Raw genomic sequence first — 15,629 nt, forward strand, 5'->3', positions numbered from 1 at the left:
ACGTTCTTTTACGATACCTAGTTGCAAATTTTATTTATATTTACAGCTTATATCCTTTTTGAAACTAAAAGTCAGGTAAATTCCAATTAGTTTTTCAAAAGGGTAAATCAGATTAAAAGGACTCTAATCACTTAACAGGTGAGGGAATGATTATAAAATAAAAATACATCTAACTTTATGAACAGATTCTTGGTGAAGTGGATAGAGATCATTGCGGCTGCTATTCCTTTCAAAGAAGCAACTTAACAAAAGAGCTTGCAGCAATGATTTGTCAAACCATGATCAGAAGAAGTTTAATCTAAATTTCGCTGCCACAGCAAATAAGTATAAGATAGGCATCAGAAAAGTTTCATGATAAAATAAAGGTTGGAAGGATTAAAATGAAGAAAAGAAAAATGTAATCAAGCGATGGACAACTCAATAATCTTCTTTGAGTAGGAGAATGCTGTTGAAAATCTTCACAGCTTGTCCAATTTTAAAGCCAAGAAGCTCCACAAGGTCAGATTGGCTCAACATTAAAAAGGCATCCCCACTGATATTCTGTGATGTGAGAGAATGTAAATTTAAATGTTTTAGATAATAGTAGGTAAGTACCTCTTCCACAAATTTTTTGGGTGTGTCTGCTGCTCCAAGTACTTGATCTGCAAAACTGCAAACTTCTTCTGGAGTCCACTTCTTCACTCCATCAATACTCAAATCAAATTTGCCCTCAATCTTGCTCCAGTTAACCAGTTTAGCGTGAGTTGCTTTAGCCACTGGCATATTCTTCACTGAAGGAGCGTAACCTGGTCTGAATACTGACTCGTGCACATCCGAGCGAACTGATTGTGGGTTGATAGGCGGTTGAGCAGGCTCAATTCCTCTCTTCTTCTTGTTGCGACCAATTGGAACCTCTGTTTGAGTATCCTCGGGAATTCCCAAAGTGGTGTCTTGCTCTTCCTCTTCGGGAACTTCTTCTTCCTCCAATTTCATCTCCACCTTCTCCACCTGCTTAAGCTTTGTCTCACTGTACCTGCAGAACCTAGCTTTGGCCAGGTTAGAGGTCGACAAAGGACAAGAGCCCATGTGTGGCAACACAAACTGGCTGTTTTTCAGAAGAGCGCGACAGCCTTGAGTGTAACACTGGTATTCAACGCCCGGGACTATCAAATTCAAGATTTAGCATTTTTTCTAATTTAAGTCAAGTTCATGCTAGTTACCTGGTGGGGGACCAAGAGGGTGACCAGTTTTGTTGCACCATCCCATTGGGTGTATGTCTGGAGAGTCACTGTCCATCCAGGTTGAAGTTTCAAGCGGCCAGTTGTCAAAACCAATATGAAGCCTGCTGTTCCTGACTTCAAGAATGGAACCAACCCTGAAAAAAGGTTACAAAAATAGACAACATGTTGATATTGTTGATTGAGCATGGAAGTGAAAAATATCAATCAAAGATCTATCAATTTTCAAAATCAGTCCTTACCGTATTAACTGTGGGAATCGTGGATCAACGCATTCTAATTTCATGCCCCTTTTAAAACCTAGGCTTGGTTTTGGCTTGAACGCTCTATGGGGCACGGCCTGACTTTTTGTTTCCCTCAGGTAATCATCCCAGTTGAATTCTCTGTATCCTGCAAAAAAGATAGTGATGCAGAGCAAATAAATTTAAGGCAAAAAGTGCACCTTTAGGAGGAACCAATTCAATTCCAACAGATTCACACCAGCCGATGGGATGAATGAAAGTGGACGAAGGATCAACCCAATAATCGTATGTGTCATCCCATGAATCAAAGTGGATCAAAATCCTGCCACCAAGAATGTCTCTCACAGTGGAAACACAAACAAGTTCATGGTTGGATTTGTCCAGGGCTTCTAGTTTCATTCCTATCCTAAAGCCACTGGGCCCAATCGTCTGCAAAACCAGCAAGTTAAAATTGACCATTTCAGAAGGCAGGTATTAAGACAGCTTACATTTTTGCTTGTTTGTCTGTGGACAAACAGGTTCCTTGGAGCAAGAGTGGCGTTTGTCGCCTTAACATAATGCGCCCAGTTGAACTTCTTTGATACTGCTTTTGGTGGAGATAACTTCCGCGAAATCTTTTCGCAGTGCCCGGCTGGGAAGATGTCTTTGCTATCTGCATTTACCCAAAAGTCTGTTGAGTCGCTTGCGCCATCGATGTGCATCTTTACTCGAAATCCTGGAGTGACAGTTGATTCATATGAGTCAATATTTTCATTAAATTTTCGAATATAGCTGTGATTAGTGGTACTGATACTTAAAGTTTGACCAAATCATTGATTTTTCATCATCACACTAATTGAGAGAGCACAAGCCAAAGTGGTCAATGCGTGGGAAAAATTTAATTTGCACAAAATTGGTAAAAAAATGCTTAGTGAGCAAACTACGCACTTTAAAGTACTTCTTCAGGATAAAAGCCAAATTTCAAGTGTGTACCAATACAATAATTTATTTTTCTACGAAACTGTAATGATTGAATGGGTCTTTCCTATAAAACTTAAATTTACCTTTAGTAGAAACAACAGTCAGGACGACAAACTGAGCGGGCATCCTCGGGTCAATGCCCTCTAGTTTCATTCCAGGCCTAAATCCATTTGCTCTGTCAGGAAAGCCACCTTCTTCGAAGAGTTTGGCTGGAGCTGCTCTTGTCTTCGTAAACTCCAAATATTTTGGCCACAAGAAATTCGGTGTGCGGTCAGTGTTAAAGTTAATCCATGGCATATCGTTAGGGTAACCCTGAAAATATAAAATCCATGGAAAAGATAAATAATGATGACAAATAGTTCAGGCATGGAAACTCAATTGACTGACTACAAGTTAGAAAGCATTTTGGTCCTGACTGCAAGCAGACATCACATGGGAAATTTCACAACTCTATAATAGCAAAATTGCTTTTATTCCATATATTTTAATTGTTAGGATAGTATTGGGTAAAATTATTAGGCGCTCATTGATTAAACTAAAATATACATTGAAAAAAGGGGAATGTTTGAGATGTTTCCTGGCACATTTTAACATAAGATGTATTCATTTAACATGTAATAATTAAGCTGGTGAATAATTAACACTTACCTCAGGATTTCTCGAGTCCTCATCTTGATCACTTACTGGGGTTGCAGAGGAAGAAGGAGCAGGCGAATTGGGCTCTGTGTTTGGCTTGCTGTCACCCGGCACGCTCTCTGCAGCACTTGAAGGAACCTCAGGATCTGGAGACTCAGGACAAGGCAGAGTTTCGCTAGTGCCTTCCTCGGAGCCTGTAGCCGATAATGTCCACTTAGAGACGTCGATTTTTTTCAATTCCACCTCAGCTGCTTCTGCTTTACTTTTTTCCTTGCGATCCATTTCCTCCTGTTCCTTCTTCTTTTGGGCAGCAGCTTTGCGCTTTTCAAATTTGTCTGAACAAGTTGTGCTGCAAAATCTAGAAAATCAAAACATAGAGGTGAAATTTCTCATTTGCAAACTGCCAAACAAAATACCTTTGTTTAATGTATTCCGATGCCAATCCATAGCAACCACATTGCTCGCAACAGCAGGTGCTATAAGAGCTTACCTTTTCTTTTCTTGCTCTTTTCTTTGGTACAGCATCTAAGATTAAATTTTTGTTGGTCCTCCAAACTGTAGTTAAAATTAAAGCAAAACCATTACCATCTACATCCGATTTTGTTTTCTGAATGATTGGGATATTCTCGCACTTCCTCAGCAAGTCATCTGTGTCAAGTTCCATGTCAGAACCTTCAGATTCTTCAACAAGCTCCATGAGTCCCAACTCATTTACACGAAACTGAAAAACCAATGAACATCACATTTTAATATAACTTGTACCAATTCCAAGGTTTCAACTATCTATATAACAGAATTATGGCTCGGCACAATCCGAATGCATTATTTTGCATATCCCTCCATATTGGACAGCAGCTATTTCAGCATGTGATATCTCATTAGCAGTGCGATATCAGCCAAACAAAATCTCAATTGAAGAAAGCCCAGATCTTGATACAATGCCAGTCCTGGCAGTAGCACGGTAGAACGCATCATTCATGAAATTTAAAACTCTCTAAGAGTGTGAATTTACCGAATCCCATCTATTTTTAATGCCAATATTCACATTGGTGATTGCAGTTAAAGGCAGGGTGCTTTAAACGAGGCCTTACAGATCTTTACAGCCGCTATCCAAAATGGAGATATAGTGTAAGTATTTGTTTCTCGGCCAAGTTTTGAGTTAATTAATAGTTTTGAAAAAATGTGCATTAAAGCCATTTCATGCAGAATTTTGAGATACTGAAAATGCTTTAATACTTTCAAGTTGCTTCCTGGAAGAACACCAACTCCATCTCTCCATTCCAATAAGTTTGCAGGGTCGAAGTCTTCAATAGCAGGTCTTATTAGACTTTGGTCTATTTTTGGTGCGATTTTTGCACCTGTCTTTTTGTCTCGGAAAAACTTAGGTTTCTTCTTCTTGTTACTCTCAACACTCTTATCCTGAGCATCCATGCGCCTCAGCTCCTCCTTCAGCTTTTCTTTCAACATGGCTTGCGAAGGTTTATCTTTTTTCTTGGCACCCAAGATGCTTGGTCGTTTGAACTGTCTCATAGGAGTTGTTGGCTTGTTGGATGCATCTTCATCGTTTTTTTGATCTGTATTTTCTGCAGCTTCGATGGATTCATTACCACTTTCTGCGTCATCCTTGCTCATTGATCCGATAACGCTTGTGCTGACAGAGTCATCCAAGTCGCATATGTCATCCATTTTCTCATCAGTTTCTAGCACTATGTCTTTCGTGGAATCATCCTCAACATCTTCTTCTGGATTCTTGGAGGCAACAGTAATGCTACTATCATCTGGAGTATTTGGTTTTTCGCTAGTCAGCCCATGAATTGTGATCAGATTGGGAAATTCATTCAGGATGGGCACATATGACCCATCTGCCAACTTTTTATACGCTATATTGCTGCCTTCCAATTTTTGAGTTTGACCTTCGCCTAATGTTGGATTTTGAGAGTCCATCTCTTCAGGTTGCGTCTTCTTAGACAGCTGAGCGGTGGAAAATAAATTGAGCTGGTTTAAGAGTTGATGATGCCCAAATTGAGCAGGCTGAAGGACTTTTACTTCACTGCCGGACACTGCAAAGAGGTATTAATAATATTTTGATTGAATTTAAATATATATGGACCTTTAGTCACAGGAAAGGTGCGGTTGGCAGTGGCCAAAGTTGTAGCTTTAGGCGTTGGAGTTGCTCCTGGAGTGATACTAATCTTTGCGCCTCCAGTTGATGAAGGAGTTACAACTTTGACAGTACCTTGACCTAAAATAAGTGCAATTAGAAAAGTAAAGTTGCTTTGGCATAAATAATTTACCTCCACTTAGCACGGGAGTCAGCATTCCAAATACAGTGTTGGGGGACTGCAAATTGGATCGTGGAGCTGTTGAGTTGATGATGAGGTTCTGAAGGGTTTGTGAAGGTCCAGCTTGTGTGGACGGCACAATGTGGGCTAGTGCAGACGTTCCATCAGGATTTGGAATGAGGAAAGCAGGCACCAAAACTCTTGTGGTGGATGACTGAAATTTTGGATTATATTAATTCAAATGTGTTATCAATCTAACATTTAATATATCAAATTTGCTTTTAGACACTAAATAAATCACTAGATAATTAATCACCGCATTGTTGGAGACTGTATTTGTAGTCTGAGTGCTTGGTTCTGTTGTAGTGGAACTAGTTTCGGTGGTTAAGACAGGACCAGGAGCTGGAGCCGCTGTCTTGGCATTATTTGTAGAATATACCTTTAAAACGTTGTGTTGTTGTGTACTCATCTACAACAGAAAAATAGTTATTATAATTTAGGAGGATATATTTTTGCCAAATTGAGAAGATAAATTATAATATTAGATTTCCTCATTTTTTTTTGCAGAACAGATTAAAAATTTTAACATTGCAAACAGAAAAATATAGAAGGAAATATGGGCTTAAAACTAGAATTACCAAAATATTTCAAGGAAATCAATCGAAAATATTAACGACGCGGCTGAAACACGATTTAAGTGCAATAATTTTACAAGGAAGCTTTCTTTGGACACTTATTTAATTCTGTAAATATTAATCTCCTCAAAGTGACCAGCAAAATCCTTATCCATTAGTGTTCTCACGGCCATATACCTAAGCCGCGATTTCGTAGTTAGCGTTAAATGGACAAATGAATTGAACCGCGTGTTAATCATAAACAACCGATTGCGCATTCAATTTTAATAAAAGTAGTAGCGCATTCGATTTAACATTTTAACTCACTCATGAAATTCAAACAAAGCAAATCGGAAATGCACAGCAGGTGGTAGCAACAATATTATCGAGTTGAGGGCATTAAAAGTTGAAACAGGCGGGCCGATAATCGTCACGAGGGTTTGCCACCAACAACACAGAAGAAGCGACTGAAAAGCCACGCCGCGATTGCTCTCGGCCTCCGCCAAACGCTTTCAAGCAGATGGTGCTGAGCATGCTTGCTAGGATATTGCTTAAGAAATAGTTTCACCCAATCAGTTATCCAGAAATTAAAGTGAAGGTTCAATTGCATATTACAAAAAATATTACTAAAATAATTACATAATAATATTCTTTAAAAACCCCTAAACAAATTCTTCAAATTAATAGTTTCAAATTTAATTTGAGGTTAAATTAAGTGCACTATAGCAAATTATTGAGAGTTAAATCTGAGCCCCTTATAATTGTGAAAAGTATTTTCATAATAAACTAAATTAATATTATGGAGCAATACAAACTGAAAATTATTTTTCTTACCAATGGAAAATTACGCGTAACTAGTGAATTAATAAAATAATACTAAATTTTATTCACGTGAGTATGATCGCGGGAACGTTTTGCTCGAAAAGTGAGGAGGAATATTGTAAAAATGTTCAACAAGTAATGAGATTTTTTATTTACTTCAAAAATCATTAGTTAGAAAAAATTGATAAATCTTCAATACATATATCCAGAATTAATATTGCAATAACCAGAAATAAATCAGTCGACATGAACGATTTAAAACAAAATATTGTTGCCTCATGGGAAAAATGAACAGGGCATCTCGCTACGTGCAGAGGGGGCGTTCTATTCAAGAGTTTCGTGTGAAGAACACCTCCATATCGCTTGAAAACGGCGCGAATTTCGATGACAACAAACACCACCTTACTGGATTTCGTTAAAATAAAGTTAAAATTATATTTATTTTAAATGGTTGTAAACGATTTCAAATAGTGCAACACATAACCTACGAGATAAATCCACAAAAAGATGACCAAACACAATTTGAAGGCGTGGAACGTGAATTTATAAAACAGCACTTCATACGGAAGCGTGATGACATTACGCACACGAACTATTTTGAACGAACATTGGGATAACTAAGAACTTTATTGAAGGTTGGAAAGATTTTTTCGGTTTCAAAGCAATGTGATTTTGAGTTTTTGAAGTTGTTTCGATTTAAATTACACACATAATTGTTCAATAAAATAGCTCCAGTTTAGATGGTGCTAGTTTGTGACGATCAGAATTTCTAGATCACGTCGTTAAACAAGTAAAAACTTCGTGTAAGAATATTAAAACTAAGAGATCATTGACTAAAGTAAAAGAAACGAGCAAAAACACAAGTGGATATATACCATGCTTAACGAATGTTCCAAAATTATCTAAGTTACCTTGATTCATGAAAGCCGTGGGGTGAGGACAGAGAGTGCCACCATCGGCTGCCTTGTGCCTTCCACTTTGCTGCTACGAGTGGACCAAGAGATTTGGTCCAATCAGCGTGCTGCTTTCATGGCCCGCCACTATCGAGCGCCGCTGCCGCAAAGCGGTTGTAGTTGGAACCACAAGCTGTTTGCGAGGTTGCCATTACCGATACTTTTGAGAAAATAAGATTTTACGTCTCTTTGCTACTATGCCAGTGTCAGTACTGTTTTGTTTTTGTATCGTTTGGCCCCGGTAGACCTGGGGCGCGGGCCGTTACGTTCTCTGAATGGTGGTAGTGGTATCAAGGCCCCCGAGATTTGGCTCATGTGAACAAGGACGAATTATCAGTGATCAGAAGAATCAGAGGCTGGAATTGAGTTTTGAATTAGATGCGATAGGTGAGAGTAGTTATGTATGTATTGGGTTATTTTTCAGTAGTAATTAAATGCAACCTCCTCGGTGTGTTTGATAAATTAACATCAGTTTAATAAAAAAAATTACATACGTACTTGATTTATTTATTAAAGAAATCTACGAAAATTTAATCTGACCGACTAACCATTGGTTCTCGTTTAATGTTTGGTCCTGGGATGGCTCACAATCTGAAATGCTGAAAATGAGAAGCCTATCTCAGCCCAGTATAGGGCCTTGAAGCTTGAAGACACCTCAATTAGACGAGTTCACGGCAGATATGCATAATTTGTATTCGCGTTTTCCAAAAATGCGTTAATGCATGAAGGTTGCTAAATTTCAATTCTATGAGATACTATTCTCGAGTTAGGTGTGAATATAGAGGCGGCAGGATTCTTTTTATCCTATTCGCACCAAATTTAAGCAAAAAAAAATTGTAGAAGTTGAAAGTTTGAGCAATAAATTCCATAATATATACATTTACACATTTTTTCTAAACTTCCACCTTGTGCAGGTCCATGGAACTGTGATGGAGGACAGCGCAATCGATGGCCTAAAACATTATGAGGAAGCAATCAAAAGAGATGTCATGTTTGATGAAATCGCTGACAAACTCGTCCCCAAAGAACTGCTGAATGGGGAGGAATTTTCCATCATCTCTAAACTGTCATCTAATTCCAAGAGAATGGATTTCTACTTAAAACAAGTTTTGCCATCTAAAAATAGAGGCTATGCGTTGAAATTCTGCGAAGTTCTCAAAGAAGCTGGTTTTCGGTGGATTGTCGACAAGATCATCCCACCAAGAAAGGACGAATCAACTAGTAAGAAAAGGAAATCTCTACCAACTGAGCCCAAAATCAAAGCAGCCACTAAAAAATCGGAGAATGAAGACGTAGTTGATGCAAAAAGGGCTTGTGCTGGATCTGTTGAAAATGTGGCTCCAGCTGAAATAGATCATGTTAATGCAAGAGAAACACTGTCAGGCGATGTAAAAAAAACTAAGCCCGAAGAAATGGTTGTTGATGGCAATCTTGGTAAGTGTCCCAGTCAGTTTACTTCCAGCCAAATTGATATTGGTACCAAGATGGTGATATTTATGTTCTTCTCAGGTGTTTCCAAGGAAATGATTGATATTGTCTCAAACGACTTATATGTGCTCAATGGATGGGTGTCGCTTGTGCACTCGCTGGAGATGGATAGCTGTTTACCTCAGCTTCGATTTGAGATGGCACTGAGTCCAAGCAGCACAACTACCATCGTTACGACACTTTTAAAAAATTGGATCAACATGAATCCCAAGAAGGCAAACTTGGGAGCATTGATACAAGGACTCAAGGAGTCAAGGTTCTTCTTTGCTGCCTGTAAGGCATTAGAGAATAATATGTCTCTCAAGTTGATAATTTACTGATCATTTTGCAGCCAAGCTAGAAGACGCATTTGGTACGCCGCAACATGGCCAATGATGGAGTTGATTGCAGTGCCCACGCATCACCTAGGAGGTTTTAAACCTTTCTCTTTGTAAGAGTTTTACTCAAGATATAATCTTCAACGCATTTATTTTGCTACCTTCTTCGATCTCTTTGTTTGAGAATATAATGAACTTATCCACTTACTTTTGATGATAGGAACCAATTTTGTATAATTAATCTTTAAATCCATCAATTTTAGACTGTTTGCAGAGGATAAATCTCAGTGAGTGAAGGGCTATTATGCTAGTATTACACATTTAAACTTAAGTTTTAACTATCTTGAATGAAATTTAGTTAACTTGTACCTGAATATTGAATTGCATCAATGCTTGCCTCTTGGATTGGCATACTTTGTGGAGCTAGCAACTTACAAAAGATGACTCAGGAATATTTCAGGGTTCCTGAAATCCCAAGTATTTGACACCTTTTAACACTAATTTTGTGAATATTTACTAAGCAACCTACACTTGTTTGTCTGGTTAAGAAATAAACGTAGTCAAATAGATTTATCAAATTAAATGCACAAAGTTTGGTTCAATTTTTAGCTTATATTCTCCTTTATTATATGAAGGTTCACAAGATGAAAAATAAAAAAATTGCAATTTCAAAATGACATTAACAAAGACTTGAGACAAAATAAAATAATCGTACATAATTACTCATGTATGTACATTGAAGACATGGTTCAGCTTTTGTGGGACACAAAATGGGAAAATACAAATCAATTGGTTTTAGCGTGTGCGCAATTTAGTTAAAGAGAGCCCAGTGTTAAGGCACAGCCCTAGAAGCTTCATGTAGTCGCCTACACTTTGAGCAATTTGCAATAAAAAATGGGATATTGGCAACAAAAAGACGCAAGGTCAATTAGAGAAAAGAATAAATACAAGATCGTGTAAATTTTTTACACTAAATTAATTCAATCAGAGAGATACTTAAGAGACGAAAGTGCAGCGCACTTAATACAAATTTATGAGTCCATTGACCTGTTACTATCAGCTTGAGCATCATCAATTCTGTCAAGTCAGGCTTCTCACTTTAAAAGTCATGTCCTCGATTTTCAAGAAATTGCAGATTCAAAACTAGATTGGCCACAGCAAATAATTCAGGAAAGTCTGCACAAAAGTTAAGTTGGTTGCTTTTCGCTATATTAATTCAGTCTAGCTCGAATTTCAAAAGTGAAATAATGCTTTGGTAACAAGTCAAGGAAGAGCATTTTAAGAGACAAGGAGGAGGGGGCGAGGAAATTGTTGTTATTACTAAAAACTCATATTCTTCCCTTTATACTCATTGTAATAATGACCGTTTGAAACAAACGTGGATAAAATATAACGGAAGTAATACACTCAAGTCAAACAGAATTTGAGTGAACTTGGGCTTTAAAGCTATGTTCTAAGACTAATATAGAAAATCTTGCAAATAACAAATTTAATTTCATGGTTTGAAAGGCAAGCCAAGGCAATTGTGATGAAAAAAACCATTTCTGCTGGCAGCATTATATATCAAATTCAAATTATTTTTGACTCTGTTGGCTAATAGTCAGTTTTATCATTTAGAAAATTGTACCTATGCTTGAATAATGAATATAATGGTGAAGAAAGTCACAATTAGCACAAGTAGGACATTTTACATTTCATGACAAAGGCTAATGAAATGACTTACAATAAAGTCGGTTTAGCAAAAAAAGAGTAAAAGAAAAAAGACTTGCACGATGAAGCTCAATTATTCTTCATCTTCTCCTTCTTCTTCTTGCTCATCATCCTCGTCTGCTACCGTGTCTTTTTCCGCTGTCGTATCTGTTGATTCGGCCTGCAAAACAAGAGCCAAGATTTGCAAAATTGTTGGGTGCACCAGCCAAATGCTATCAAGGATATAAGGCAATCTTGACGGACAGAAAGCCGCCCAAAGTTCAATGTCACATATAAGGCTGGCTGCCAATATTATTATTTGCCATTGCTAACCAAAGGTTGACTGTGGTTGGCATTCTTAACAAGCTAATCAAAAATGAGAATTCGGGATGCTAGAATTTTCTGTTTAAATGCTCCTCACTCGTGAAAGAGACGATTTGCAGACAACAATACAAAGCTGACATATATCTAGGATTTAAATTCGCATTTGTCGTGGGATAAATGATCCAATCACCCCTCTCCCCCTCTTTTGGCACAAGAACAACTGGCAGTAGTATTTTCTAGACAAGAGCGTGAATGAAAGGCATGAAATCAAGCAACACTTACCTTATCAGGTTCTGTTACTTCGGGTTCTTCAGCAGTCTTAATGCTTGTGGGCACTGGAATCTCGATGACTTTGTCGACGGATGCCTGATTGCAAGGCAATGAATAATATTTTCAATTAAAAATTAAAGCCGAGCAAAGTGCGGTATACATACCTCTCGACTTCCTGACACACCGTTGACTGTGCCATTGGTGCCCTCCTTCTTCGCCGCCTTGGCAGGGTCAACAGGAACTTTGAGGAATTTTTCCAGTTCGTCTATCTCATTGCTCAGATCAAAATCGTCGTAATCCTAAGGAATAAAAATGAAAAACCGTCAATTTTTTACTGATTCTAATAAATTTTCCATATTAAAAGCATGATTGTTTTTAAGAAATTTATCACATCATTACCCATTATAATAATTTATTTTTGACGACATTGAATCATGAGTTTAAGTTAATAAAATAAATTTGGATAACAAAGATGGATTGATATAATGTTATTTTTTGTAACGTAGACAGCGACAGTAAATTTTAACTGGTTCGTAAGATTGCTAGCTCAACGTTCAACGTGTCAGTGATTACATAAAAGAGCTCAAGTTTATTTGTGGTAGGATTAATCTGAAGCGCATAAATGTAGCTAGATGTATTTATATAAAAGCAAAAAGATTTATACAAGGGCAGATATTATGATGGCACAGCAGAAACTAGTACACAGAGTGCACCGGCCCATGTGGACTCCAGCCAAAAGCTAGTAAAAGAGCTACACTTTCAACTCAATGGTTTCAAACATGAGAGTTACGGGCCATATTTTCTTAATTCTAGTTAATATAACTGTGTTGAAACTTAAACTTACACTAATAAAAAAGAGCCTTGAAGGCATACCAGATGGAAACAATCACTTAAACATAATATACAATGCATGTTTTTTTGAGAGAGTAAAAATGGTGTTGTATTGTGAGGCTATTGATTTTTGTTCTGAATTGGAACTGGTTATACAGCTACACTTAAAGTAATATTTTTTTATACAAAGCACTTATAAAGATAAGCAGTGATTTTCTTTCTTTTAAAGGAGTTTTCAAGGGCATTATTTCCTTGGAATTTTAATTGAAACTTAGTAATCAAATATCACGTCGCAATCGTTATGTAAAAAACGATGGATGGCATTCATAGTAGGCGTTGCCGCTAACTTTTTCAAACAAAATTTTGACCTGTTTAATCCACAAAAATCCACGAGAAGCATTTGAGTTTTTTTGCGATTGTTCGCTTACTGCTAAGGAGAGTAAAACTCTCCTTATTTACAGCCAAATTTATGCTAACAATGTCATGAAAACACAGCGCTAGAAAAGGCGTGTGTCTTTGAAGGCCTATTATATTTGTATATCAATACTCAATTAACATAGTCATCATTTCTTTAAAATTCAACCAAATAATTTATTGTTTGATGCGTATGTACAAACCAAAATTTCTAATCACTATGATATCTTTCACTAACTAAATTAATATTGGGCCATTTCTTTTCCAGAATGTTAGAGTTTCTAATTATTAGAAGTGTGCTGCTTAAACATATATCCCTAAATTAACAGAGCGTTTTTAATGCAAAATCATAAAAATGCGGACGGTGAGCACAGATTGATTCCTCTTACGAGCAACGACCTCGGTTTGCACTCGTTTTTATTCCGAAACGAGCAACTGTGGAATTCCTTCCCATCCGTGATCAAATTGTGTCCGTGTTCCCCAGTTTACCAAATTTATGAGATGAAAAATGTTATGCATTATTTATACGTGGTGTGACACGTGATAAGAGTAGTGGTAATTTTGCTTCTAATTTAATCACATGTTTCAGCGGGTTGTACGCTAACTCTACAAATAAATTTAATGCCAATTTTTTCCTTTATGTGATTTACTGGACTATCAAATTTATGTCACATATATATTATATATGATGACTTGTTTTGGAGAAATAAGCCAAATTAATTTGAACTTCTATTTCCAAACTGTACTGACGCAACTGTTTGGACAAATCGTTTTAATATTTGAGTAAACATGAATACAGATAGTGTAAAACACAGAACCTTAACTTTATGATGAAGTAACAACTAGTAAAGTTGTAGATTGCGATAAGAAAAATAGCATGACATGTTATAACTTGCATGGTGTTGGTCACCTCAAATGTTGACACACTAGTAGTTACAATGAGGTCTAATGAAATAAAATTGCCAGAAAAAGTGCAAGCAAATTGTTGTCAGTGGTGATAGGTGGTAATACTTAAATGTATCGGTGGGAAAGTGACTTGCGCGCACTTTTACGAAATGATATATATTATATTGATTCATGCAATGCGTCATATATGAATGCTTTTTGAAGCATTTTGCAACTTTATTATCTTATCACGCCATCAAATAAACAATAGGTAAACTTTTCGCTGGAGAGTGTAATTATTGGAGCTTAAATGCGCTTCATTTAAAAGAGAAACGACGCATTTATTTGTTTAACTTTTGTTTCCCAACATGATCCACCTGTGATTTTAGAACAAATCGTCAAAAATGACAGCTCGCGAGCTTGCCGTGAGCATTCCTGCTGAGCTGCTTTCTCTTTATGAGCCAGCATCGCCGTATAGGGAAAAAAAATTAGCACACGGGCACCACCATGCTGGCCCAAGTCAATACACTGGTGGGACGCACACATGCATTAATGCAGAACAAAATGCAACCACTGTTCGGCTCAATGAGCCACATAAAGGAAGCAAGCAACTAACTAGACCACAGAGAGGGAAGTGGGTGTGGCTCTTCCCTTTCGCCTCACTCGACCAGTGAGGAAATGACCAAATTTTTAACTTAACAATAAAATTTGCAAATACTGACCCCGCAGTATTCACTGTCATTAAACAGTTGGGGTGGCAGCGGGTAGCGGTCGTTGTCTCTGTTCTTGCTGTTTTTTTGCATGAACTCTTTGTCCTCCTCTTTGCCAGGTTCTGTGATGTCCACCGCTTCGAATGGTATTCCTTTGCTCTCCAAAATCATTTGCACTCGTTGTTGGCGCTTTTTCACCTAAAACAAAAATAGAAAAAACCACTCGTATCAAGTCATCAATTGTATATGATACACGAGAGAGTCGCTGAGCGAGATTTAATATTCCAACACAAGATTTTATGTTGCAGCTTAAGTGTGTTCTTAAATTAACGTAGCCAGCGGTCTGTGTCAACCATTTGTTGACAGCAATCAAATTGCTTTGCAAGGTCAAGGTCAAACTACACAAATTGCTGCAATTGACATTCGCACCAAAACAAACTATCTATCACAACTTCATCGACGAAGATTGTGCTCCAATTCGGCAAGCACGCCTTCCAGTTTAAATGGACTGTGGAAGGATTTTTAGCACGCGCGTCGCAGCATTTGAGCCTGCTACGAGAGGAAACACGATTTTACAGAAATTTTAAGCTTAAATGAGAAGGCGAAGTGCATGTGCTTGTCGCAGACATTTCAATCTTCTCGTTTCTACAGCTTTTGTGTTTGCTAAGCGATGTGCAGCCACCCCGGAATGCGGCTGCTGCACGCACCCCGGTGCGACACCCACCTCTTTGTTTCCAGAAATTCCGGAGATGTAAATCTTGATGACCATCTTCAGATACGTTTTCGAACTCTCACAAACTAAATAACAGATACTTCTTGCAGTTAATTTTACAACGACCCGGGAAATCCAAAGCTCGCACTATCAGTCAGCTGCTCCTGGTGCTACGCCTTGATTCGGGAAACTGGTGCTCAACTCGACCGCTGGAGCGGCGCGGCGCTGCAGTCGGCTGACGCCCCTCTCTGCGCACGGGAGAA

General features: G+C 37.8%; 3 protein-coding genes across 4 annotated transcripts; 1 reads left to right on the forward strand and 2 right to left on the reverse strand.

The window, feature by feature from the left end:
- Positions 1-3: 3 nt before the first annotated feature.
- l(3)mbt (lethal (3) malignant brain tumor) lies at positions 4-7,805 on the reverse strand. Of its 2 annotated transcripts, none has more exons than XM_065486261.1 (15): positions 7,685-7,805; positions 5,654-5,806; positions 5,350-5,551; positions 5,166-5,297; positions 4,292-5,115; positions 3,641-3,776; positions 3,472-3,580; positions 3,068-3,413; positions 2,503-2,731; positions 1,948-2,174; positions 1,660-1,888; positions 1,460-1,607; positions 1,200-1,354; positions 595-1,142; positions 4-540 (listed from the first exon to the last, which is right to left on the reverse strand). In XM_065486261.1, the coding sequence occupies exons 2-15, from the start codon at positions 5,804-5,806 to the stop codon at positions 418-420; spliced, it is 3,561 nt and encodes a 1,186-aa protein (XP_065342333.1). In that variant the 5' UTR covers positions 7,685-7,805; the 3' UTR covers positions 4-417. The 2 variants fall into 2 exon arrangements, with proteins under 2 accessions (XP_065342333.1, XP_065342334.1); XM_065486262.1 differs by lacking the exon at positions 7,685-7,805 and adding an exon at positions 6,279-6,433.
- Positions 7,806-7,952: 147 nt separating this feature from the next.
- On the forward strand, positions 7,953-11,278 carry LOC135941044 (uncharacterized). Its single transcript, XM_065486268.1, has 4 exons — positions 7,953-8,113; positions 8,641-9,160; positions 9,236-9,487; positions 9,546-11,278. The coding sequence occupies exons 2-4, from the start codon at positions 8,656-8,658 to the stop codon at positions 9,587-9,589; spliced, it is 801 nt and encodes a 266-aa protein (XP_065342340.1). The 5' UTR covers positions 7,953-8,113; positions 8,641-8,655; the 3' UTR covers positions 9,590-11,278.
- On the reverse strand, positions 10,124-15,570 carry LOC135941045 (SH3 domain-binding glutamic acid-rich protein homolog). The gene is made up of 5 exons (XM_065486269.1): positions 15,379-15,570; positions 14,667-14,852; positions 11,979-12,113; positions 11,827-11,910; positions 10,124-11,401 (listed from the first exon to the last, which is right to left on the reverse strand). Exons 1-5 carry the CDS (start codon positions 15,421-15,423, stop codon positions 11,315-11,317), a joined length of 537 nt encoding a protein of 178 aa, XP_065342341.1. The 5' UTR covers positions 15,424-15,570; the 3' UTR covers positions 10,124-11,314.
- Positions 15,571-15,629: the final 59 nt, after the last annotated feature.

The sequence above is a fragment of the Cloeon dipterum genome, chromosome 3 (assembly GCF_949628265.1).
Source record: "Cloeon dipterum chromosome 3, ieCloDipt1.1, whole genome shotgun sequence".
Classification (NCBI taxonomy): Eukaryota; Metazoa; Arthropoda; class Insecta; order Ephemeroptera; family Baetidae; genus Cloeon; species Cloeon dipterum.

Bases quoted from the DNA above. Each gene is read 5' to 3' on its own strand.
- LOC135941044 (XM_065486268.1), top strand. From the start codon at position 8,656: ATGGAGGACAGCGCAATCGATGGCCTAAAACATTATGAGGAAGCAATC. The intron at 9,161-9,235 runs GTAAGTGTCCCA...TGTTCTTCTCAG, and splicing joins GGTTGTTGATGGCAATCTTG to GTGTTTCCAAGGAAATGATT. The intron at 9,488-9,545 runs GTAAGGCATTAG...ATCATTTTGCAG, and splicing joins AAGGTTCTTCTTTGCTGCCT to CCAAGCTAGAAGACGCATTT.
- LOC135941045 (XM_065486269.1), bottom strand. From the start codon at position 15,423: ATGGTCATCAAGATTTACATCTCCGGAATTTCTGGAAACAAAGAG. The intron at 12,114-14,666 runs GTCAGTATTTGC...TTTATTCCTTAG, and splicing joins ATGACAGTGAATACTGCGGG to GATTACGACGATTTTGATCT. The intron at 11,402-11,826 runs GTAAGTGTTGCT...CTTGTTTTGCAG, and splicing joins AAGTAACAGAACCTGATAAG to GCCGAATCAACAGATACGAC.